Source organism: Paramacrobiotus metropolitanus, unplaced genomic scaffold, assembly GCF_019649055.1.
Source record: "Paramacrobiotus metropolitanus isolate TYO unplaced genomic scaffold, Prichtersi_v1.0 Parri_scaffold0000066, whole genome shotgun sequence".
Lineage (NCBI taxonomy): Eukaryota > Metazoa > Tardigrada > Eutardigrada > Parachela > Macrobiotidae > Paramacrobiotus > Paramacrobiotus metropolitanus.
In genome coordinates this window covers 62,138-85,990 of record NW_026570286.1, presented here as the reverse complement: position 1 = coordinate 85,990, position 23,853 = coordinate 62,138, and the positions used below count along the sequence as shown (strand labels likewise).

Here is a 23,853-nt window from a genome sequence, read left to right as displayed (position 1 = left end):
AATGAGTTTATTTGTAGGTTGATTAACGTACTTAACGTATACACAATTGCTTCAACGATGCACTCGGAATATTCCATATTATATTTCGGCATTTATTATATTGTATACAGTATTACTACGAAATACGTTGGTACTATAGTTGCAACGCTTTGTATGCTACAAAAGTCGTGCAGACAATGATCAACAAAATAACAAAATGCAAAAGGTCACTGAGATATGCACATTAAGTTTTATTATAACTGAGATGGCACACGCGAGAAATGATTGCGCGCCGTTTGTTCCTTTTTTCCCATTTACGACATAATCCATGGCGTAATCTTTGGCGCGACTGCGAGTGAAACGCGACCGACTGAAGGTCTCCACATTATCCAATGGTTTTGTCCAAGGAGCTGTTTTGGTAGTCGCCTCGGACGGTTTAGCTGCTGCGCTCTGTCCTAAAGTCGGTACAGCCGACGGTAGACGCATACTCCACTCTTCCTGACGCTTAAGCACGTCCCGTTCCAGCGTATGAGGATTGTCGTTTACCACATCGGCGGTAGCGATCCCGTTGGTGTACGTCAGTTTAACCGTGCCTTCCGGTCGAAATAAGGTTTCATAGCTGTACAAAGCAGACGTTAAACCCGGTTAACAGAGACATATTTTGTTTTGCTTCCTGTGTAAAATTTGTATACAGTCTGTACTTCATATTGTATATAAGAAGACTGGGCTTTCATAACTACTTCAAGTACCTGACGAGTTGCTCCATAAAACTAGGATTGGGTTCCACCAATGTACGACATCGCTTCATCTTTTGGAATGCATCTCTTAAGGACAATCCATGATGGCTCATCATGTAGGCTAACAAACAGGTTGCTGATCTGGAAACACCTGTAATCCGTTCGTAACAACTGCATTAGCTGTACCATGGTTAGCCGTAGTATTGCCTTGGCTGGACACATATAAAAAAGGTCACCATCGCGCTGATGTTATTTTATTTCATATTGCTTTACCATTTTGACAGTCGATTTAAACATAAAACAGCAGTTAAATTTTAATCTTTAACGCTTTATACTAACCAGCTTGGCAATGGATGAGAACAGGATGACCTTTCATGACAAAGCCTTCAATTATGGCAGCAACAGGTTCGAAATATGATGAAATCATTTCTACCAGGGAGTCTTCGATGGGAACTCTGTAGTATGCTACTCCTGGTCTGCAATCAGAAAGTGTACAGATATGTTCACTCGGAATTATCGTCATACTAATGAATGATGAATTTTCGAATGCCAGCCAAAAACTGTGATCCAATATGACGGCAGCTTCGCCAAATTCTTACACAACACAGCGAGTATGCTAATATTTCAAATCTTACACGTTGCTGTGTGGCAGGTTAGTTGTACAATTGATGACGGCCTTAATGTTGAGTCTGCGAATAGCGTCCTCGTTGGCACCTTCGTGGGATGTCAGATATACATTGTAGACGATTTGCTGGGCTCCCCGATAAATGGCTAACAAATCCGCCTGGCTCAGCACGCTGCCATTCATAAACGCTGTGCGACTCATAATGAATATTTAATTCTGGAAATTAATTCTTAAACGATCCCACTAAATAATTCATTCACGGTCAAATTGCGACGAATTGTACTACAGTTTCGAATTGTTCTTGTTAAAATTTTTTGAAATTTTGATCATTTAAACTAAACATCAAAAAAAGGTAAACTTGATCTTGAAAATTTTCAACACTTTTGACTTGTGAACGGCAGAACTGAAATGGAATTGTGGAGTAAGAATAGGATGGCTATTTTATTGCCTGCATGATATCATTCATATCCGGTGCTGTAAGCGCTGTAGTATAACAAACACATAGGCAGTATTAACGTTATGGATGATGCCTCTGCACAAATAATGTGTAGGCAGATTATTGTTTATTGTATCATTAGCATAAGTGTATTACAAACAATGTGTCATGTTGTGATACAGTACATCGATTCTGTTGGTGTACTGCATGAAAGCGGCTGCCATGGTTTTTATAAGCACTTTACATGTGGAAGACGCACTTCAACCATCCAAAAATCATAATACTATCATCATTATGTAATATTGACTAATTGCTTACTGTCGCAGTTTGTCTGCGTTATTCATTATTTATTAATACTTTCCCTACTTAGTGAGTCTAGTCGACTCTCGAGTCACGATCGACCAGATGCTTGCGCACCGTAGGACGAAGGCCGTTTCAGAAGTCCAAAGTACAATTATTTTAAAATAGAACTACGTTAATATAAAATCTGTAAGTCGATGTTGTTACTGAAGTAGTATGAAATAAGGAAGTGCTTAATGCGAAACTTAAGTGCTAGTCTGTGTTAGGCAATATTTTTTCGCTGCAGTATTGTCAGTACAAATGTTAAAGGCCAGAAAACTCTTATCAATCCAAAAATATCCCAAATTCTGGCACGATTGCACGCCACGAACTACGAAGATCATTCAACTTTAATTCAGATATTATATCTGCATTTTAGTAAATCGCCTGATTCTACTTGAGATAAATTCCGAAATCATACAAAAGTAAAAAATAAAAGCAAACAGCAATACTTTCCCGAAGAATTTCCATTAAAATCTCATTAACCAATTATGTAATATCAGTTTCCAACATCATAAAACAGACTGGCACCAGGGTAGCGAATACACAAAGCCAAACATGAGCAAACAATCTGCAGGATCAACAGGCGTTTGGTCAGTGTTCTCTCGTGCGTCGGACCAAAGACAAGCAAAGCCAGATTAATAAGTGTAAAATTATTACACTCCACCATCCCGTCTTCTTCCTTCACAATTCTGATCACCCGAAACATCCGGAAGACGTGGTACATCAGGCGTCCTAAGAAGGACAACTGCGCCGGTTTAAATGTTGTCGTACTGATACTGACGGTGTCGGTTTCCGGTGAGTACCGCGGTAATCGATGCCGCGGGCAGGGGATAAAACGAAAGAGCTGGGGTACGGAATAGAGGAAGTTAAAAATCTGCGGGATAAAGAAGAGCAGCATGGTTTTGCTGAAATGTCCCAGGACGGCCACAACGGCGAAGGTCATACCGGAGAAATAACAGAATGTGTCGCCAACGAAGACCTGCGATGGATACCAGTTATGCCTTAATAACGCGCCGGTTGTTGCGATGTAGGGGAGGATGAAGTACAAGGAGAAGGTGTAAGCTTCGTGGTAAATACCTGCAAAATACGATGCCGAGATTTTCTACAAATGTAATGCAATACAAGCTTACTCAAACAAAACCTAAAAAACTTAAACGCCCACTTCACCAAAACAATGCGTTTTAATACTGAAAAGTGCAGAAGCCCTCCATAAAACCTGTGCCCAATGGAACTGGCGGTATTACTAATCGGATAATAAACACGAAATAATAACCTAAGAGTTAACAATCTGGCACATGGGTACCTCGGAGTTCAATGATGTTGAAAACTGCCACCGATACAGCAATTATAAAAGACTGTCCGGCTTCCAAACCGTTAATTCCAGCAAGGATATTGATGGCATTCGTGCAGAAAACAGCCAGCATCCCCATAAAAACGTAATACAGCAACCCTGAAAGTGCCAGAAATTAATGCACAAAGCACTGCAGATACAATTAAAACCAACTTCATCTATTTGATGTGTATAGATATTTTACAAAACGGTACAGATAGAAGTACTGCATTAAACTGAATCCGAAAACTGAAACCATACCTAAATTTATGCTATAGCCAACAAGTTCCCGAAGCGGTTTTGGCACGATGATGGTTGTGGAGTTGCAATTAACGTAGTACACCATCAGAAGAGGAAGAGTGGCAATTGTTGGCAGGAACAGCTTATCCCTCCATCGAAGATTCAGCGCATCATCCGCAAATCCCAAAAACAGCATGCAACATATGCACAGAATGGCTGTGATGAATTCCACAAACTGAAAAAGTGCAGAAGTCAGATTGCGTAGCCAAAATATTTAATTTCGCTGATAAGGTTAGTGTAAGCGTTTGCAGGCTGCATCACCACAGTACATAATAATTTTAAAAAAATATTACTACACTAGCACAGACAGAAGGACCAACAGCACAACCAGTTTCTTGAAAAAATTACAATATAATTAGTATTGTTATTTACGATAATTAATACTGGAAAAAGTATTTTTCATTAAAAAAGGTGTCTTTTGGTTCTGCGACAAACCTCGGAGTGGGGAAAAACGCTGTCCGCGTGGACGCGAACGGACTGATTGGCGAACACCACATCGTTGTGGGATACGCTGGCAAGATTCCACGCAAACGGCACAGGAATGAACAAAAACATCGTGATGAGAAAAATGGCTCCGGACACGACACCCATGGCTTCCGGCCTGCAAAATAAAATATATTGCGACCGCTCCTGACATGAAAACGCGAAATCTGCATCCACACTGGCTTTACTCTTCTGGCAGTACCAAATCATGGTCTGTGTATATATACACAGACCATGACCAAATATCAAATACAAGCTGAAGCACGCAACAATGCTGCAGTACGCACACTCAACCGTTCTTTGCCAGCAAGCCATGCATTTCGACAACGGAACGTATTCGAATGGCGCTCAAAAAGTGCCCTTCTCCGCTGCAGCATCAGAGCGAAACAGCAGAAATTAAAACAACGTCGAGCAGGATAAAGGCGGGTCTTCCTTCGAATTTACTGGTAACAACAGCAGCATGCTCACTTGCGACGCACTTACACTTTATGACGGTCTTTCTTGCTCATGTCGACCCCCGCAAAGCCCGCACTGACAAACATTTCCTTCACTTTCGGGATGATCTTGAAGGTGGCATAATAAGCCACCAAGGAGAAGAGTGCATTGCACAGCAGTGGCCACAAACTGCCAGGCGAGATCACCTGCGTCGTAGGAATATCGTCTCGCACACTCTGCGCGGATCCCACAGATCCCATGTCAACTGTCACACTGTGATTGTCCATGGACGCTGTTCACGATAAACACAACGGGAACATGCAGTTTTGCACAGTCGGATAGTGCACCCAGAACAACCACAGCGGCTGAAAATAGCGAAGTCCTGACTTCAAGCTTTTCCGCAGACTGCGCGTCGCTGCATTATAAAAATTCAACCGAAACGGCTGTCAAGCACGTTGGCAAACTGCCTGTAAAATCACAGACTGCAAGAATAAAAAAGCTAGCTTAAATAAGTAACAAAACGTCCCACAAACGCCAGACAACTAGCACTGATTTTATTTTAATTCTGAATTTGTATGCAGATAAAATGTTCGACGGAAATGGTTGTAAATAATGCTCAAGTACATTTTGTACGAGTACTTCTATAAATCTTGGCAGCAGTCCACGTCACCATGGTTGACGCAATCGCACTTCCAAAACTGCAAAACGCAAGTGCAATATTGCACTGCCAAGTGCCAGTGATCTTGAGAATTTTAAGATAACGTTTGCTCTCACCATCAGTGTTCTGCATGATGATGACGTGTTGATCAGCTGTTCATCATGTTCCATAATTACAAGATTCACTGACTTGTGGATACGATAATTTCAGAACTGCCCATTCACTTGGTTATTATCATAAAGTTACTATATTTCCATAGATCTAGATATAAATAATAACGCGAGTTTACTGAGTTCATGTTTTTTGTTTATAAAGTAATCATAATGCTTTACATAAAAGGAAGCGCATTACTTCTTAAAGACTTCCTACAAATTTTTCGCATATATATACTTCCCACATATATATGTCCTACATGTTAGTCAATATTCTGCATAGATCCTCCGACGTCCAAGCATATGTTGAATGATGACAACCATGAACTGCGGTCATGCAGACAACTGGTTGTGAGACAATACAATAATTATCATCTAGAAATTGTGAATATTATTGCTGGATGAACGTCACCGACTGCAGTATTTATTTTTCAAAATATTAAGTACACGAAGAACTAAACGTACCCGAAAAGCGAAACGCCACATGTTTAAAAGTAGCTAATACACTGGCTCACAACATAAACCGCACTTGTGTACGCACTAGTTTCCAAATAAAAAGCAATAAATAAAATCCTTTTGGACAAAAATCAACGGATGAAGAGACTTTTAACACAAAAGCGAAACCTTTGAGCTGGAAAATCGTCAACTTATACTCCAATAGCCAGGGAATGATACTGTCAGGATCAAGAAGTGCTATGCAGCAGCTTCAGTAAAGCACTATAGCCACTTTCGAGATCGAAAATCATCTGTCGGATCTGCCCATCATCAAATTCTTCAGATGCGTTCATTGAGGACATCACGTGCAACCTAAAAAATGTCGTGCTTGTATCAATGCTCAATAATTATTATTTACTGCCAAGGTATACTTTAAACATTGAGAAAAAAACGGTTTTCAGTGTACCATTTAGAAACAGCCGCGCGGCCTTCGTAATCAGCCGGAAGGATGCTCAAGCGGTTAATCGTATCCATCAGATCTCTCATTTCCGGTTGTATCTGCAGCAAAAGATTGATGAATCACTTATGCTACTGTTCCCTTTAGTTTTCAAATGTAGCAACGTAGCAGTTCAAATGTGAAATGTAGTAACGAGTTTTAATTATAAGGCAAAAGAACAAGCATTTAATAATGCGAAAGCCAACAGTATTAGCGTTCAGTTAGACTGTTAATACCACTACAACAAGGAAAAATTTTGGTTACAAAACCGTAGAAAACACTCGAACTACTGTTTAAATGCATGATAATGCAGCAATAGCACGGATACTGGAAACGAAACAATTTGATCCCTGTATGTTGGATGTTGCCGTAAGAAAATTACTGACCTCATCGACAGCTTTCATTTGCAGCCGAAGCTTATCCATCACCGTTATGAACAGCTGAAAATAGTATGCAAAATTAACGAAACAACCATTGTAGCGAACCAGTTTTCCCGCTGATACAGCTAGCAAAACATACCGCCACGATATCCGCAATGCATTTACTGGTGTTCCCTTTATCATCACGGATGGTAATAGGACTGTCATCTCTGATGCGTTCCATGGCGGCTGGGCAATCAAACTGTAGCATACACAAACCCAGCGTCTCACAGTGAACACAGCGGCGGAAACACCCGCACTTAAACCATGAACGTACTCGAAACTTTTCCATAAACGCTTCTATCGTGGGAAACTCCTCCGATTTAATTAATTTAAAGGCAGATTTCACTTGTACGAGCAGTTTCGAGCATGCCGCGGTGTACCTATAAAAACACAAACGCAACACTTCAAATATCTCATTAAAACAATATGCACAATTGCACATCAGGTTCATGCAGGAGAAACATGTAGTTATACCATAGTAAATCGATTGCATTTGTATACGACTTACTCCTTTGATGTTATGCAATCCCGAATGTAAGCCTTTTCCAGCTGCTCAATGGAATTGATGACTGCATACAAATCACTCATATTTTCATACCTGCAACGAAAAAATTGGCGCAAATCTGAATTTGGAAATTTACAAAGATATCGATCAGATAAAACACCAACACCAGGCACTGCAATTGTAAAAATGGCAAAAGGCAATTATTTTCCATTCTGTGCGATCAAATACTACAATACGTATGTCTGATTGTCGACTTGCAATTAAACTGCAGCCAAAAATAAATTATTGCTAGTGATTGATGAATGGTAAGTACTGCAAAATTAAAACACATTAAAAACAAATTAAAACCCAACACCTATCATCCTAACATCACGAAACCGCTACAAAATTCCTTTCAATGATGAGTGTTTAGTCACTGCCCAAAACCTTTAAAGCTATCCCCTTGATGTAGGCTCAGACTTACCAATCGCGTTCCTTGCTGTTCTTGTACAACCGGACAGTCTGAAATACACACAAACACAAGGTTTTTAAATACAGTGCAATGAGTGCATTACATGATAAATAGTTATTGATAATAACTGCAAAAATCTCTAAATCCGAACAAACCTCCATGAGTGCAGGATTATTATTCCCACTGCCCATATCATAGCCAGGAGGTGACTGCAAATTGGTAAACAGCGCCATTCTGCTTTTCTTCCCCACTGACTGGGCTGTCCTATGTAGAAGGTCAATCTCGAGCCCCTTCCGAGTACTGTCACGGGGAACAGCGCGAAATCGAAGAGGCTGCTGGCTGAGTCAGAGGCTTTCCTGTTCTCCCACCAGAGCGTGCGCGAAAGACCAGAACGCCGCAACAATCTCCGATCGAGAAGCTACACAGTTGAAGGTTTGGTTCAGGTTGTTTTACAGGGCCCGATAATGCGAACAAAAGACATCCACGCGAATCGGAATGGCACAAGAAGGGGTACAGGCTCAATAACAACTCACTTATCTGGACTGCTCCACTTCAAGAATCACACGAAGAAGCAGCCAAACTTGAGTGAAGGAAGAAGCAAATCCAGTTGACAGACTTTAACGTGGCTTTTATAGGAATAAACACGGAAAAGTACTGAAAAATACACAAAAAAGGGGTCCTGTCAATTTGTCGTGCAAAATTACTTTTCACGGTTTACCAAAGTTCAGAGAAAGCAAAACAAATCGTTACGAAAGGCACAAGTGACAAGGGGAAGAACTGCTTTAGCAGTTTAGCCTACGATATCGCACAGAATTTCGAACAATGCGCCAGTGGGAGGAGCAAAATCGCGGTCAGACTTATCATTAACCAATCGTCTGCTGACGATAGAACTTCCGGTTCGACGTCATAAAATTTAATCTGGATGCTAACATATGGGCTATCAGGCTGCACTTTACTGTGAACAACCATTAATTTTTATGATTTTTATCAAAATCTTTGCTGTTTCGATTGTGCAAGAGACTCACTGTGAGTGAAGACTACTGACTAACTTACAGAATACAGAGTATCAAGTTTGACTTTAATTACCAGTTTACTGTAATTTTTATAAAATTTCCTCTTCAGTTATTTATGCAACTAAAACTATGGCGTATAAACTGATAAACAATTGAAATGTAACAAGGGATGGTTCAAAATTCATTCGCTTCTAACATGCTGCTTGCTATCAGGAGCAATTGGAGCGGTATCAATTTAAAAGTCAACAATGCAACCGTATCTCTCGCATACCCTTTACGTATATCACGATAATCAAGTGATTCAAAATGCGAAACTGTGCTTATCGACTGCGTTTGTTAGATTGGGCTCAATGGAATCAACTGCAATTTTATGCTTTTATGATGCACCATAATCGAACATCAACATGTAATGTCATTGCGTCGATCACGATTTTGTCGGAACAGGTGAACAACGCAGCCGCGGCCGAAAGTCGATCGAATATTTTGGACTTGACGGTTTGAACAAGAAAGAAATCATTGTTGATATTTGGAAACAGCAGCGGCCGGCTGTTGTTAAAACAAAAACGATTCCCATAAAGGATTAGGCATGGGAAATTCGGCTACCAAGCTCCCGGCCCAGGACCTCCGGGACTACCAGGATCTTACGTATTTGTCCAAGAATGAAATTGTCAGGTACGCGGGTCGAATGGAATCTGATAGTATGGATCAAGAGAAAGTCCAAATAAAATATTTCGTTTATAAACTTTTACTTTTGTTCTTTGGCACCTTTGTTTGGATGATCCGGCAATGAAAATTCCCCGTGCTGATATTCACGTGCAGCAAGTGCAAAAGAATACTGATTTTAATCACTTTAACGTTAATTGTTATGGATAAACGATAATTTCACGTAACCGATAATTATGCAGAAATATACAACTTATTATCAGACGTACCGAATAAGTTAATAATGATATTCCTGTTAGATGGCGAGTGACATGAAGTGTAAACACAAACAATATCATGGTCAATGCATGAAGTTTATAAAAGATTGTCGGTAGCCTCGTTCCCGCAGTCGTGTACATAGATCTATACATGTATGTACTTAATTTGCGGGATCGAAAGCAATTATAGGGCACCACTACTTCACCGGTAGTTTTAGTATTTGTCGCATATGTTGCAGAATTAATAATCTGATGCTATAATTCACCGTGATAAATGAAAGAATGTTTGCAGAGCATTCCGTAGGATGCAAAGGGAGGTCAAACTCGCTGGACGTAATCCACAGCAGCCTTCCGAAATGTTTCTGCGCTTTGAAGATCTCGAACGGATGCCAGAGTTTATGGTAAAATCAGATAGCAGTATAGTTTGTACTTCTATAAAAGGTTTATATCATTATGGTAAGGCTACAGCATTGATTTTTACCAATAAGTGCTACTCGTAGTAATTTTTTCCATAACCAGATACTTACGAGTATACAGTCAGTCGAGCAAATTAAAATTACACGTGCGAATTTTCATAGTGCTACGAGTACGTACTATTGTTTGTGAAGTTATTATTTGAATGGCTGATATTTCTGTTATACAGTGCACCGTTAAAAATTATTGCGAAAGTATTAAAACAATTTTGCGCGAGTGCTAATTGTAAGAATCAGTTAACGAACACGTTCCTTGTACGGTTACATTCCTGTTTTGTTATTCCACAGTTCAACCCCTTCAGAGATCGAATCTGCTCGGTATTCAGTTCCCGCAAGGACAACACTCTGACCTTTGAAGACTTTCTCGATGTACTTTCGGTGTTCAGTGAATCTGCGCCGAAGTCTGTAAAGACAGCGTATGCATTTAAAATTTATGGTGTGTGTTTATGCAGTTCAATACGTAACTGACAGTGAGTGTAATTATACTACAATAACGTTTCTTTTCTTCAGATTTCAATGAAGACAGTCTTCTTGACCAAAATGATCTGGCCGAATTGATCCGCCGTTTAACTAATCCGGAACAGCTGGGCGGCCTGCACGACGAAGAAATTCAGAAAATTTGCAAATACGTATGTTTTTATCTAGGCCAGTGTGCTTCTGCGGCAATTGTTTAATTAATGCATCGCGCGGTTTTTCAGATCATGCAGGAAGCCGATTTGGATGAAAACGGTTACATCTCCTTGACAGAGTTTGAGCTGGTTGTGTCAAAGTCGCCCGACTTTGTGAAGTTAGTTTGCCACAATAATACAATTCATGCCTGTTCGTAGTTTAAGCAAAATTTGGTGTTTCCTTTTAGGACGTTCTGCATTCGATTTTGAGTTTGTCCAGACGCTCCTATCGTCTACATGATACATTCTGTGCTTTCGCATGTATAATGGGATGGATAATCAGCCATATTTTTAGCATTTTAACATTTTATGTACAGTGCCCACAGTACTTGCAGATTTTAAAGTCAATCAGATTTTCTCGCAACAATTGCAAATAATTTATTACTGTAAATGGAGATAACACAACACAGTATTTCGGTTAGTATCTGGACAGTTTTTTCGATTGAATTTAACGCTGCAAGTGAAAACCATGTGTTGTTGTCGAATTATTATACAGTACTCCTATATTCACTAACAATTAAAAAAAAGACAAACCATATTAAAGAGTGCGCGAGGAAAACTCTGTTTCTGCTTCCGATGTTGGTTCGGAGTAAGGGCCGAAAGTGGAAGTTGACTGCCATTCGGAATGATCTCCTGGATACAAATCCGGCTCGTCAACATCATACAAACCATTTGTATCGTCTTCCTGTAAAAAGATTTCAATGAACGGTAATTTTCATCGACAAAAATCAGCGATAATAATATTACTACAGCAATTTTTGATTAAGTATATGACCTTCAAAATAGCTTTGGGACGACAATATGAGCGGTACAATATGAGCGGTATAAGATATGTACTCATCTTATACAGTACCACAAAAGATTTATTACACACTTCAAATAAATTACCAAGTAAGCATACTCGTACGCAGTGATACACGCGACAAGAGGGTCCGTGTTTTTCTAAAGTGCACAATCGACTCACCAACAGTTGCGTGCGGTCACCTTTGCGCCGCGCCCTGCCACTTTTACTCCGCAGGGTCAAACTGGCCGTACCGGCATGGAACAAAGGATTTTGGAAGTCAGCTCCCTCCATTTCCAGAGTATCGCGGTTGGCATCGGATTCCAGACTGCGAAATCCAAATCCCAGTCCACGCCTGCCAAAAATCCCTCTCACTTATAGCCAAATCGCTGAAGCCGATAATGCCCTGCACGTAATTACTCACCTTTTCCGCCAAAGCACAAAAAGTGCAGTAAGAATTATGGCGATGACGATCACCACCGTTGCTACAACAGCCGCTACAATCCCGCTTTTGGACGCTAAAAAAGGAACACTCAAGGATCCCTACAGCGCTGGCAAAGTTCAGTTTGGACACCTGCCTGATGCTGTGTGCGCTTGTGATACGGAGGCAGATGCCTTGGGAGTGTCGGATACCACTAAAACTAAAGTGTTCTCATCCACAAAACTGACTTCGCCGGGTTCAGTGCCTGCAACAGTGTGTTTGTCAGCCAGAACTGTCATGCTGCAACAATGCCAGTGTAATTTACGACACAAATTACTGGGTCTGGAAGCATCGACTTCCTGAATTATGCTCTCTTCCTGTATATGAATTAGGAAGTTATACCATTCTTGAGTTTGTCAAAGAAAGAATAGGCAGCTGCCGCTGCCGTATAGGTGGGTTCATTGTCTTCCCAGTCGATCAGTCGAGAGTGCATAAATACCGTCTGGATCGATAAATCGTCCATCACCGTCGTGTGGATGTCCAGTGAATTCTGTGATGGTAAATAATTAAGATCTCGAGACTAAAAACTGAGTACTTGTATGGAATAATATATTACACGTATACAAACAGTGTCAAATTAAACCGTCATTTATTATAATGGCAGCAAGGAGCAATACTGCTGAGGTATTCAAGAAAACTGAAAGCGTTGTATTAAGTACTTTTTATAGACACTATAGAAAGTGCTTGGTTGTATATATACAATACCCGTGTTGTACAATTACGTGCACTGTACATGTTGTACAATAAACAAACAATATATATACACGTATTTTAAATATAATTTTTACCGTACTTTGTATCCGGATGGTAACTGCCGCAGAATGTTGTCCACTTGGTGGAGCGCTGGATACATCTGTTTCGGTAAAAATGTCACCACTGCACCTGCAAATAAAGATGAAAACTTTTTTGAAGTTGCACCGTTTTTCGCCGTTTCCCCGTTTGTGAAGTTTGTGAAGAATTTTGCATTTCACCGTTTACCCTGAACAGTTGTGATGCTTGAGCAAAATGATTTGCTGTGTAGAGAATCAAAACATGGACTTGTTTAAGTTGGTATTATGTTGATCAAACAACTTACCGCAAAATGGCTGGCATTTTCCTACAGCGTAGACTGGTTTAGCACAAGAGATGTGGGCTGTTTTGTTGGTTTCCTCGTGCAGAAATGGACAAATCTTTTCCATAATCTACGTACCATAAATAAAAATGTTGATAAATATCAAGTACAGCTAGCAAGCGGAGCTTCATCGGCATTAATATTTTTGCAAGATGTCAAGAAAGATTTGATGGCTTACATACATACATAGTACTGCACAATACTACGTACATGTACAATATATATATGCGGTTATTTACTTCAGTGACCTGGGAGCCGAATAATTACTACAAAACCGACAAACCTCTCGTCTATCGTTCCCACATTTGCATCCGTATTCCACATCACAGACCGGCGCCAGTTCATCTTCACCAATCTTCATGAACGGTACTCCCATTTTCTCCGTATCCGAATCTTTCGCCAGAGCGGCCGCAATGGACCGATTGCTCTCGTTGTCGGTGGAAAACATGAGAGAAACTTCCGGTTTGGAAAAATACTCCCCCATAGTGTCCTGATTAATCGACTATATAATAACACAGTTACTATTAAGTTACGTATAACTGATGGTGAACATAAACATATGCAAGGAGATGCAGATATCAATTTTTATATGGAAGGTCACAGATACTGTTTGCAGCTAGGTTTATTAATTAGATACCAAGGATCCAATTTTGAATGTTCGCAGATATATGGGCTTCAGCAATGTTGACGGCATCGTAATTTGGATGGTATGACCAGATGGGAAGTACACGTCGTCGCCATTGCAAGGAATGCGCTCCGAATCCAGCACACTGTACGATCCGCTGGCGATGCTTTCGTCTTCATCCAGTTTCCAGTTTTTCGGATCATACCTAAAATTTCCTTCATGGTTAACGATAACCGTATAGATTCGTAACAATCAGTTTAAGTACATTAGTTTCTTTTTAGAAATTTCGTGGCTGTTTGTTCTTTGCACTGGGTCTGGGTCCATTCCATACGTGACTTTCATTTTTGCTAATGGTACTTTGTAGATTACACTTTTATAAGCACAGAAGTTTCGTAAATTTTGTCTTTTTTTTGTCCCACCCTTTTCATCTTCCCCCATCTTTTGTTTTCGATGGCCCAGTCAGGACCTAAGCATTTTTTTAATTTTACATTTTATTAATCCCTGAGTGCAGTATGAGATGCATGCCGGCAAATTAAAAGTTAGTAAAAAGGTAAAAAGCAAACCGCAGCTGGCAGCCGACCGACCATGCAGCCTCGGAATCGGCCGGGGAAGAGTCGGATGACTGTCCGAACGCACAATTGTGGAATGCTGGATGGTCCTTTCTCCAGCAATTTCATTACAGTCACTTCGACATTCTTCTGGCTGCCGCAATGAAATGTAAACTTATATACCGACAGTCCCTACGTGCACGTTTCACAGCGCTACAATTTATCGCTATAATTTTCAAATCGGTGGATACTTGCGCATTTAAATTTTCTCCCTCTCAGATTGTGATAACTTTCGATAAGGCGAGGAGGTCAGTTATAATTATGAAATTATGAAACAGCAATATTAAGCAAATTTAATGTATATACGCGTACAGTGGGTAAACCCAAATTAATATAGATATTTGCGGTACTTGTTAAATCGGAAGTTGGGCCAGTTCCATAATTTGTGTATTCGTGGGTTAAGTATAGTGCTGTGTACAAACGGGCTTACCAGCTGTTGCTTGTGACCATGGACGAAACCTTCTTCGGACCCGAATTTTGCCTACCTGTAGGGAGTTAAGACCTGTTATAACTTAATGATATGCAAATGAAATCTGACCTTCGCATAGTGCAGTAAACGTAAAATTATTTGTTGTATAGTATAGTGGGCAGTTCGTGACATTTCGATGTTGGATACAGTAGAGTAGGCTTCATTTTTACGCACAGGAAGCTGGTGGAGCCGGATCAGCTTGTCGCGCCAGATATTTGTCTCGTTGCTGTGTAAACGACGCAACGTCGACAATCTCCAAAACGCTTCCTTCGGCCATAATCAATTCACCTTCAGCTGGCAGATTCTAGAAAATAACGGGAAAGGACTAATACAAGCACGGCCAGTTTTCGATGTTTTGGTTCAAGTTTTACTTGTATTGTAGAAATGCTTCTGTATCTGTAGATAGAAAGATAAAAATATATTAATACAAAGTATTACGTACCAGTGTCGATAAGGCGTGATACTTCTCCAGCAGCATGACACTGTTTTCCGCCAGCGTTGCTTCGTCTCCAAAACATGGAGATTGTCCGTTACTCCATGATCTCACGCTGTCGAAATCATTGCGTGGCTTCCATATTCGCTTTACCCCGTGTACTGCAAATTAACGTAAATCAAATTTACATTCAGTTCTGGAACAAGGAACATTTGAAACAAGGAACATTTGGTGAAACAAGGTCCGATTTTAATGTTCCAACCATATTGTACGAGTAACATCAACACTGGCTGTCACACAAACCAATGAGTGAAAATTAAGCGAGGCAGTGCAAAATTTTTAACCAAAACGCTGCAAATCTGGGAAACTGCAGGTTGTAAATGGATACGTTTTGAAACAATTACCAATGCTGCCGCTTATACTATATATATCTGTATATGCATATTCCATGCATAAATATTAGATCGTTACACGCCAAGAGTTTCGTGCGTATTCATGAAAGGTGAATTGTACTGCCAACTGACATGATTTACACATCCCTCTAAATTTGTCTGAAAAAAGCTTTAAACTAAACAAAATGTGACACAGAAGTGGAATACGTAAGTACCTTGCGTTAATATCGTAAAAACAACAGATCCATAAAACATATAAGGCAGTGACCTTTTCATGATGTCGGATCGGACTGAGAAAACGTTATAGTACTGCGTAATTAAATGAAACTTGAGTTCATGTCGTTTAAACTGGATGATAAACGATTAATTTTTATAGCCACAATTCATTTCCAAATTAAAATGAAAAACCGCATCAAACGTGAGGCTACATTCTGTGTACATATACTGGAAAGCACCAACATGTGGGCGCATCCGATAGCGGTCTGCGTTAACGATAAGATCTAGCGGCACTTTACCCTTATGGTTAGCATAGTTGCCCTGCTATATTCTCAGCACTTAATTAATTTTTGTAGAATTCTGTGTAATCTTTCAAACGTTGTGAAATTTGCGCTTAAGCGCGAAAATTATTTAACGATAAATCACTGCATTTTATTCGCGAAAGAAGCTGTAAGTACTACCCTAGTATCTCAGCCTTTACCTGCCTAATCGCAGTGCAAATAAGTATACTTAATATACTTGAATAATTTTAGCGATAGATGTTTTACGATGGATAACTTACTTTCTCGATCATCAATTACATATCTTTTTTCCTTTTCCCGCTAGCGCAAATTGTTTCTGTTTTACACAGATAATTATTGTGCTCTTGCCTCTTGGCGTATTTGATCTTGTGGCTGCGGTCTAGAGTAGGCTTTGACACATAGTAGACTGTAATAACGCACACAAATTCCCTAATTTCCCTCCAACCGCCCCCGCTCGCGTGCGCAATCAAGAAACTAGTGAGAATGACATCACCACTTTCTCCTGTGCTCATTTGAATTAAAGTCAGTTTTCACTTTTCAGTTTTGAGTTCTGATCTGAATTTCTAAACTCTGAAATATATTTTTACAGTTTCAGTGACGGTACAGACTAGTTTGTTTTAAACTCTTAACGTCCGAAATTTTGACTGTATTCTGTAGAAAGAACGCCCAAAAATGTTGTGTTGAGTCATTCATACGTCGTTGTTAACTGACGCGAATAGCAGACGTTTCTAACATGCCCGAAGCTTCTCCTCGTCGTCCATTAGATAACTCGCCCAATTCCAAAGGCGATGGCTTCCCGTTGGGTAAGAAGACCAAAACGGACGAAGAGCCATCCCGTATGTCGTTTGATTCGGATGGCGACGCCAGTGCCTCCCTGCTAGCACATCCCGCAGGTGCAGCAGCAGCGTTGCACAGTGTGGAGAATGCAGAGAACCAGGCGCCTGCCAGCAACGGTGTCGCATCCCCACTGCTGCAGACAATCCAGGATCATGACGTATCCACTGTAGAATTGGTCGCGAAAGAAGAACAGAGTGCCTATTTCCCATCGGGTATGGAAGCGATCCCTCCTCTCGACACGGCGGGGGAAACTGAGCCTGAACACAGTACCGAGGCGATGGCGAAGCTCTCTAGTCAAGCACCACCCGCGCATGTTGATCTGTCGGAGTTGATGGATGAGAATTTATCCATGAACTCCCCGAAACCCCTGCAGACCGCCCAAGAACCGGCGGAACCCCGGCCGGATCTCGCGCAGGAGCCCGTTGCGGTGTTCATTAGAAACGATTGGGAGGAGCTGCCTGAGGTATGTTGACAGTTTCGCTGATTTTTGGAGGCTGGATTTCTGCATTTTGTCTAAACTGTTTATTTTATTTTTCTGTTTTCACTTTCTAAATTTTTTTTATTAATTTTAATTTTTTTTTGTCATGTGCTACATACATTCACCAACATTGTGTAGATTTTTTAGTACTTATAACTTATTATTATTGTTTTAATAATCATGTGTCTTCATATTTTGTGGAAAAATTATGGCGCATTGTAAAATTTGTGTTCATTGGGTAGGCTAAAAAGAAATTCGTATACTGGATGTTCTTTTGCAATAACGTCACATGGGCCGAGGCGAAGTTTTCCCCGCGAAAGTTCTCGCTGTATTTTACCTGCAGGTTCGTCAGATCGCATGCACAGTATATTGTACAATGATTTTGCCAATAAATTCGGTATTTGTTTGGCTAGCGATGAAGAGTTTTTGGCAAAGCAACAGCAGAAGAATCCCCACCGAAGGATTGATAAGAATACCGTTTTTTGTTATGAATCGGGAGCGCTGTGGTGAGTTGCAACTGATTTTCGATTAGAGACATACAATTTTACTCTTGTTTATCGTTGTATTATGTAGGGATCGAGTTATTCCGGAGAAGTGCAGCATGACACTGAATCCTGCACGGAAGGGCATCGAAATTCAGCTGGTAAAAGCCAAGGAAGCATTTTGGGTGTCTATTTACGGAAAATCGGTTTCCCAGCAGGGTACGTAATGCAAAGTAAATGCGCTGAATGAATACATACATTTAGCTATGAGCCTATGGCTGAAATGAGCAAATTTCCTAGTTTTACTTATTTTGAGCGATTGTTTCTTCCGCCGTTTTGTTTTCTGATATTGCGACTATGTAGCTTTAAAATGTGAGGAATTTGCTCTAGATACCGAACATATGCTTTAATGTGGAAAATTAACACTCCTGGTTTCTGCACAAGGGTTTGGGACGTTTTGTTTGTTCGAGCTTATCTGAATTTTGCTTATTTTGGCCGTTGGATAACTTTTTAAAAAGAGTTGGGGAGGTATCACCAACCTGAGGAATTCCAGTTCATTACTCACTGTTTTGAATTTACAAAAACGCCAATCATGCCGAAGAATTTATGCAGTGATAGGCTTAACTGCAGTTTGTTTGCTCGGACAAATCACAGTAGAAGTAGACAAGTAGTCAGTAAATTTATCGTGGTTTTTGTAGACGATGAGGATGATTTGCATTGCATGGAAGAAGGACTGCCTGCATCGCCCACCTTCTCGCCCCCCTCCCAGACCGCCCACGATCCCGATTCCGTCGTGCATCCGGTAGCGATCCCGCATGATTCCGACGACGAGGAGGATCTGTTCGGTCCACGTGATTCGGCTCCCGTTGGGCCGCGCTGCTCCACGCCGGACTCGCAGTACAGCAGTCCATCGTATCCCTGTCAGCCGTTGCAACGCTGGCCGTATGCCGGTGATGTCAGCCTCAATGTCCCTCTGCAACCGTCGATAGTGCCGGCGCACCTCCGCATGCATTATGGCCTGACGGGACTGAATAATCTTGGCAATTCCTGCTACCTCGGCGCGGTGGTGCAGTGTCTGGCTAATACAAAGGAGCTGCGCGATTATTTTCTGCGTAAGATTAAACGGCTTTGGGATGCATTTAATCTCGCAAGTCGATGCAGTACGGTTAATGCGTGACTGGTACGTTCGCAGGAGGTTATTATAAAAAGGAGATCAACCGGAAGAATCCGCTGGGCAGTGAGGGACGCTTTGCTTCGGTGATGGAAGAAACGCTGCGGAACATTTGGAGCGGCAATCGTTCTAGCTATTCCCCACACCGACTGCGGGATGTGATGGCGCGATCGAATGAGCAGTTTAGCGGCTATGGTCAGCAGGATGCACAAGAGGCTATGGCGATGATAATCGACAGCCTTCATGAGGTGGGTGGCGCCAAATGTTCGTTTATATTCGCTGCATATGTCGTGATCGTTTGGTCGTTCGATGTGCTGATTTATAAGCAAAAGTAGAATATGTTTTGATTTTTTCTGGATTACTTAGGATCTTAAACCGAGTGTACGTGAAGCCCTATCTGAACGAAATCAATTCGGATAATCGTCCTAGATGAGGAAGTGGCCAAGCAGACGTGGGAGTATCATTTGAGTCGTGATAACTCTGCCATTCATGATCTCTTTTCCGGGATGTTTAAGTCCACACTCGAGTGTCCAGAATGTGAAAAAGTACGTTTTATTGACTGGCAGGTTTGGAAATTCGTTTGTACGAATGAGTTCATTTGCAGAAAAATATCAAGTTCGATCTATACCAATGCATCTCGGTGCCTGTACCAAAAATCGGTGTGATTATTGACTGCCTTTTCTTTCCACGAGAGTCAGGGAAAACGGATGCCGATCAAAAGATATTAGCGGTCAGTTCGGAAATATAATACAGCGATCATGCGCAGACATGAGATGTAACGATGTAACTCAACAAAATCAACAGATTTTTGAAAATAATCTTTTTGTAGTTCCGCATTAATGTCAACCGAGAACATTCCATCTCGTCTCATTATACGCATATCCAGTCGCATTTGGGTGATGTGACAATGGCGTCCGTGCGGATTCTCGTCATGCGAAGAAGTCGGGACAGGAAATCGTTCGATTTTCTTGGCAGGATTGATAAGGATTTTGAATGTCGGAATTTGGATGAGTCCTATTTGTTCTTGTTGTAAGAATGCATAATTCTATTTTACTTTTACGTGTGTATACCGTAACGTGCGTGTGTATTGTTTCTAGGTACGAAGTTTTGACGGAAAAGACAGCCAAAGAGCCTGTGAAAGAGTTTGTGATAACACAGCACCTAAGAGTGACTAAGGAGCTGCCGCTGGTATCTACTTGCAATAAATGCGGCAAGAGTGGTAACAGTCTCAAGCGGTGCTTGTGGTGCTACCTCGTCGGATACTGTGATAAGTATGCGAAACCGTGATGAAAACGTATAAGTTCGGTTTTCATAATCTCGTGTTTTTGGGTTTTTTATAGAACCTGCCAGACAGGTGATTGGGTTCAGCACAAACCGAAATGCTCCAACAACCATGGCCCGTCGATTGGGTGGCCATTTGTGTTTGCGATGCGCGAATCTCAGCTGAAAGCCACCGCTTTCTACGTCCAGGTGGCCAAAATGGCGTCGTAAGTCAATTTTAATCCATGGTGTTTTTCCTGACTATTAGTCTGTGTTTTTCCTGACTATTTTAATTTGGTTTTATTTGAATTTGAAGCTTTCGAGGAGGGTCACAAAATACGAGTATCTGTAAAAACACACGTAAATACATTACGTGGGATAAACCTTTGCTGTCTTATTTTCCTTATAAAAATCGAAGCCAGTACACTGTTTGAGTGTCAGTTGCAGCAACATTTTCCCTTAATTTCTCCGCCCTTTTTTTTTACTGCAGACGGTATGTCCATTATGCGCGTTATCTCAAAGCTAGTAAACGCGAAGCTTGCCACTCGCCATCGTCCGATATGAGCATCAGTCCGGATAGCCTGCTCGAGACCGAACGAGAACGATCAGTCAGCGTGGATTCCACGACGAGTGGTGCTTTAGACGCTGTCCGACCGGCGTCATCGGATGTAGATTCGGGAATCGGCTCGTCGTGCTCGACAAGGGCTCTTGAGGACGTGGAAGTGTGGGAGTTCCGGAAGAGCATTGAGAAGAGCCTAAGCGGCTTCGATCCCAAACATTTCCCCTTCGTCTTGGTGCCATTGGAAAAAGGCCTTGATGATCCATGGAATATTTACCCTCGAGATTCGCTTATGAAAGATACCAACGGTAAGGCGTTCCTTTCCAATATATCAGTAAATCTTTTTCATTGGGTCTTACTATGCTACACGATTGCTGTTCTTCTACGGATTTATTAAAATAACTATTAAAATATCAACTTTTCATTTCTTGACTGCTCAGCATGCACTTACACCTACAATATGTTCTCACTTAGAACTTATGGTTGGAAGCGCAAATTGTGCTGCTGCATTTAGTTGTTCACATTTGATACAATCCACTAATCCAGGAATTGTTGCGTTGTCTGTGAAAATTAATTAGATACTTATATTGTAATTATTCTGACAGGCGTCGAAGAACAAATCCGTAAACACTCCCTCTTTGTGTTACTATGGAATAATCGACCGGACGATCGCATGACATTCTGCGAGACCAGAGAATTGGATCGTTTCATACAAAGCGATGAATCGTGCTTGACGCTGAAGAAGCAAGATGAGCGTCGATCCTTCACCCAACAAAACTATGAAGAAAGTCTGGAGCACTGCATTGAACTGTTAACACAACCGGAAGTGCTGTCCAAACACAATGCTTGGTTGGTTTTGAATCGCGTTTGATTCGGTGTTCCGATGTTTGATAGCAGTGTTCCGTAGGCTGTGTCCAACCTGTAAACAACCGCGACAGGCTTCCAAGCAGTTCGAGATCTGGAGTTTGCCGACCGTTTTGGTCTTTCAGTTGAAACGTTTCTGCAAACCGACGGGAGAGATGTTTCGCCGAGACAAGATCGACACTATGATAAAATACCCGCTCAATGGGTTGGATATGTCGAAATTCTTAGTTGGTTCGTATTTGGGTCATTTTTTTTTATAGCAAAATAGACAAGAAATACAGTTTGTTGGAACTCTGCTAGGTCGTTAATTATTATTTTTGACTGTATTTGATATTTTAATTTATAATTTGTTTTTAAATTGATTTGTATATCCTAATTAAATTTTGAAAGCGCTATGCATTGTAAAATTTCGAGCGCATAGAAGTGACCTTAATTTTGATAATAATGTTTTAAATTTTGTATTAGGTCCCGGTGATGGTGGACAGTATTTGTACGATCTATATGGTGTGGTACACCATCGGGGCTCGACATGGTACGGGCATTATTACGGTCACACCCGCTGCTACCATGTTCCCGATACCCTCCAGGATGAGGTGGGATGGCGGTGTTTTGACGATGAGAGTGTGGAGCTGTTGAGTGATCAGCAGTTGGAGCGGATTGTTGATCGCGGAGCCTATCTGCTGTTTTATCGCCGACGAAATACCGATAATCCCATAATGCTACCGACGAAAGGCACTGACGAGGAGGACGAGGAGGAGGACTCCCTGCTGCTGGATGAGCATGAAGAGGGCGGCGAGAGTATGGCCTGGAGAGGCTCCTTGCAAGGTGCACTTACGATGAGTGAACACTGAACGCAGACAGACAGAACACACAACAGGTCTTGGCTTTTGTGCTTTTTATTCGTTTGTGCCGTTTTTGTGACGCGAGGTGTCTTCCGTATTTCCCAGTTTATTATAATATACTGAATGTGTTCTACTTTAAACTTTTGTCAACCCTTTTGTACAAACTTTGATCGTGTTTGATATCGAAGTTAATTTATATTTTGAACGCTTAGTCATGATACGCCCGTTAAAGGGCCTGGAAGTTGCTTCTGAACTGACGATATGGAAATTTTATATTATGTTTTAATTTAAATATATTGGAATTTTTACCAAATTTGGTTGGTGGCTTGCAAATATGGGCCAGGCACCTCGCATTGCCTACCGTACGTTGTGTGATACAGTGTAGGTGTACGTAACCGTCATATGGTTATTGTTCATGTTATCGGTGTGGCTTTTGCTTTGTTGCACTTTGTCATAGATGAGCCGTAGATTTCATCCTTTAATGGTAATAATTACCGGATAAATCGTGGATTGCATACTTTTCTTTTGGGGCAGGTTCCCTCGTTCCCCGCCTGGTGGCCTTTGCAGTACGCCCTGCCCGCCGTCTCCGCTCCCTGTATCGATCCCATTGTACGATCACTTAAAATTACCTCAAGACATTTTTTGTTTTACGGACGATTTCTGGTCAGAGGATCATCCAGTTCAGAGGTGACGTCCTCTTGTTGCTTTTTGATATTTCTTTTAGTACGTTGACAATACTTACTGGATGTTGTTGCTGGTTTCCTGATTTGAAGTTATTTGTACGACGCTTGACCGTGCTTTTCATTCGTTGTCGTGATATTGTCAAACTTCTGAACTCTGCATGGATGGCTTTATAAAAGCAGTTTTAAATATTCTTGATGCGATATTAAAGAGAATTGTTATCCGTTGACCGCTACCTAGTATTACAGGGTTTAGGAATACTGAATAAAACTAAAAACCGACGATTTGGTAATCGGTTTTTGCTGTCCGTTTATTGTTTCGTCTCGTCATAAATCTGCCGATACGTTTGGCAGATTCTACAGAAAATACATTTTACAGAAAGCTCGATCAGTTCATTTTGC

General features: G+C 41.1%; 6 protein-coding genes across 6 annotated transcripts; 2 read left to right on the top strand and 4 right to left on the bottom strand.

The window, feature by feature from the left end:
• Window positions 1-71: 71 nt before the first annotated feature.
• On the bottom strand, window positions 72-1,948 carry LOC129594207 (dual specificity phosphatase 21-like). Its single transcript, XM_055490820.1, has 4 exons — window positions 1,352-1,948; window positions 1,056-1,192; window positions 729-867; window positions 72-598 (listed from the first exon to the last, which is right to left on the bottom strand). Exons 1-4 carry the CDS (start codon window positions 1,540-1,542, stop codon window positions 181-183), a joined length of 885 nt encoding a protein of 294 aa, XP_055346795.1. The 5' UTR covers window positions 1,543-1,948; the 3' UTR covers window positions 72-180.
• Window positions 1,949-2,452: 504 nt separating this feature from the next.
• LOC129594171 (UDP-N-acetylglucosamine--dolichyl-phosphate N-acetylglucosaminephosphotransferase-like) lies at window positions 2,453-5,587 on the bottom strand. The gene is made up of 6 exons (XM_055490766.1): window positions 5,442-5,587; window positions 4,716-5,365; window positions 4,185-4,350; window positions 3,711-3,924; window positions 3,423-3,569; window positions 2,453-3,196 (listed from the first exon to the last, which is right to left on the bottom strand). Exons 2-6 carry the CDS (start codon window positions 4,952-4,954, stop codon window positions 2,616-2,618), a joined length of 1,347 nt encoding a protein of 448 aa, XP_055346741.1. The 5' UTR covers window positions 4,955-5,365; window positions 5,442-5,587; the 3' UTR covers window positions 2,453-2,615.
• A 298-nt stretch (window positions 5,588-5,885) lies between these two features.
• LOC129594167 (vacuolar protein sorting-associated protein 28 homolog) lies at window positions 5,886-8,565 on the bottom strand. Its single transcript, XM_055490762.1, has 9 exons — window positions 8,320-8,565; window positions 7,942-8,204; window positions 7,799-7,836; window positions 7,339-7,428; window positions 7,105-7,210; window positions 6,928-7,029; window positions 6,795-6,848; window positions 6,379-6,470; window positions 5,886-6,284 (listed from the first exon to the last, which is right to left on the bottom strand). Exons 2-9 carry the CDS (start codon window positions 8,017-8,019, stop codon window positions 6,161-6,163), a joined length of 684 nt encoding a protein of 227 aa, XP_055346737.1. The 5' UTR covers window positions 8,020-8,204; window positions 8,320-8,565; the 3' UTR covers window positions 5,886-6,160.
• Window positions 8,566-8,845: 280 nt separating this feature from the next.
• LOC129594168 (calcium and integrin-binding protein 1-like) lies at window positions 8,846-11,419 on the top strand. Its single transcript, XM_055490763.1, has 6 exons — window positions 8,846-9,471; window positions 10,012-10,120; window positions 10,481-10,628; window positions 10,703-10,821; window positions 10,891-10,979; window positions 11,049-11,419. Exons 1-6 carry the CDS (start codon window positions 9,386-9,388, stop codon window positions 11,068-11,070), a joined length of 573 nt encoding a protein of 190 aa, XP_055346738.1. The 5' UTR covers window positions 8,846-9,385; the 3' UTR covers window positions 11,071-11,419.
• Window positions 11,157-16,179, bottom strand: LOC129594166 (protein amnionless-like). The gene is made up of 13 exons (XM_055490761.1): window positions 15,976-16,179; window positions 15,378-15,529; window positions 15,110-15,239; window positions 14,897-14,951; window positions 13,871-14,063; window positions 13,517-13,735; window positions 13,198-13,303; window positions 12,916-13,004; window positions 12,465-12,612; window positions 12,220-12,327; window positions 12,066-12,159; window positions 11,825-11,996; window positions 11,157-11,545 (listed from the first exon to the last, which is right to left on the bottom strand). The coding sequence occupies exons 1-13, from the start codon at window positions 16,034-16,036 to the stop codon at window positions 11,399-11,401; spliced, it is 1,674 nt and encodes a 557-aa protein (XP_055346736.1). The 5' UTR covers window positions 16,037-16,179; the 3' UTR covers window positions 11,157-11,398.
• A 606-nt stretch (window positions 16,180-16,785) lies between these two features.
• Window positions 16,786-23,697, top strand: LOC129594071 (ubiquitin carboxyl-terminal hydrolase 19-like). The gene is given in 17 exon segments (XM_055490628.1): window positions 16,786-17,578; window positions 17,836-17,936; window positions 18,007-18,099; window positions 18,167-18,294; window positions 18,774-19,187; window positions 19,268-19,514; window positions 19,613-19,673; window positions 19,675-19,791; window positions 19,851-19,976; window positions 20,076-20,275; window positions 20,344-20,517; window positions 20,587-20,733; window positions 20,997-21,373; window positions 21,671-21,914; window positions 21,973-22,160; window positions 22,395-22,754; window positions 23,306-23,697. Coding segments are annotated over 17 exon segments (3,633 nt in total). The 5' UTR covers window positions 16,786-17,011; the 3' UTR covers window positions 23,395-23,697.
• The last annotated feature ends 156 nt before the right edge of the window (window positions 23,698-23,853 follow it).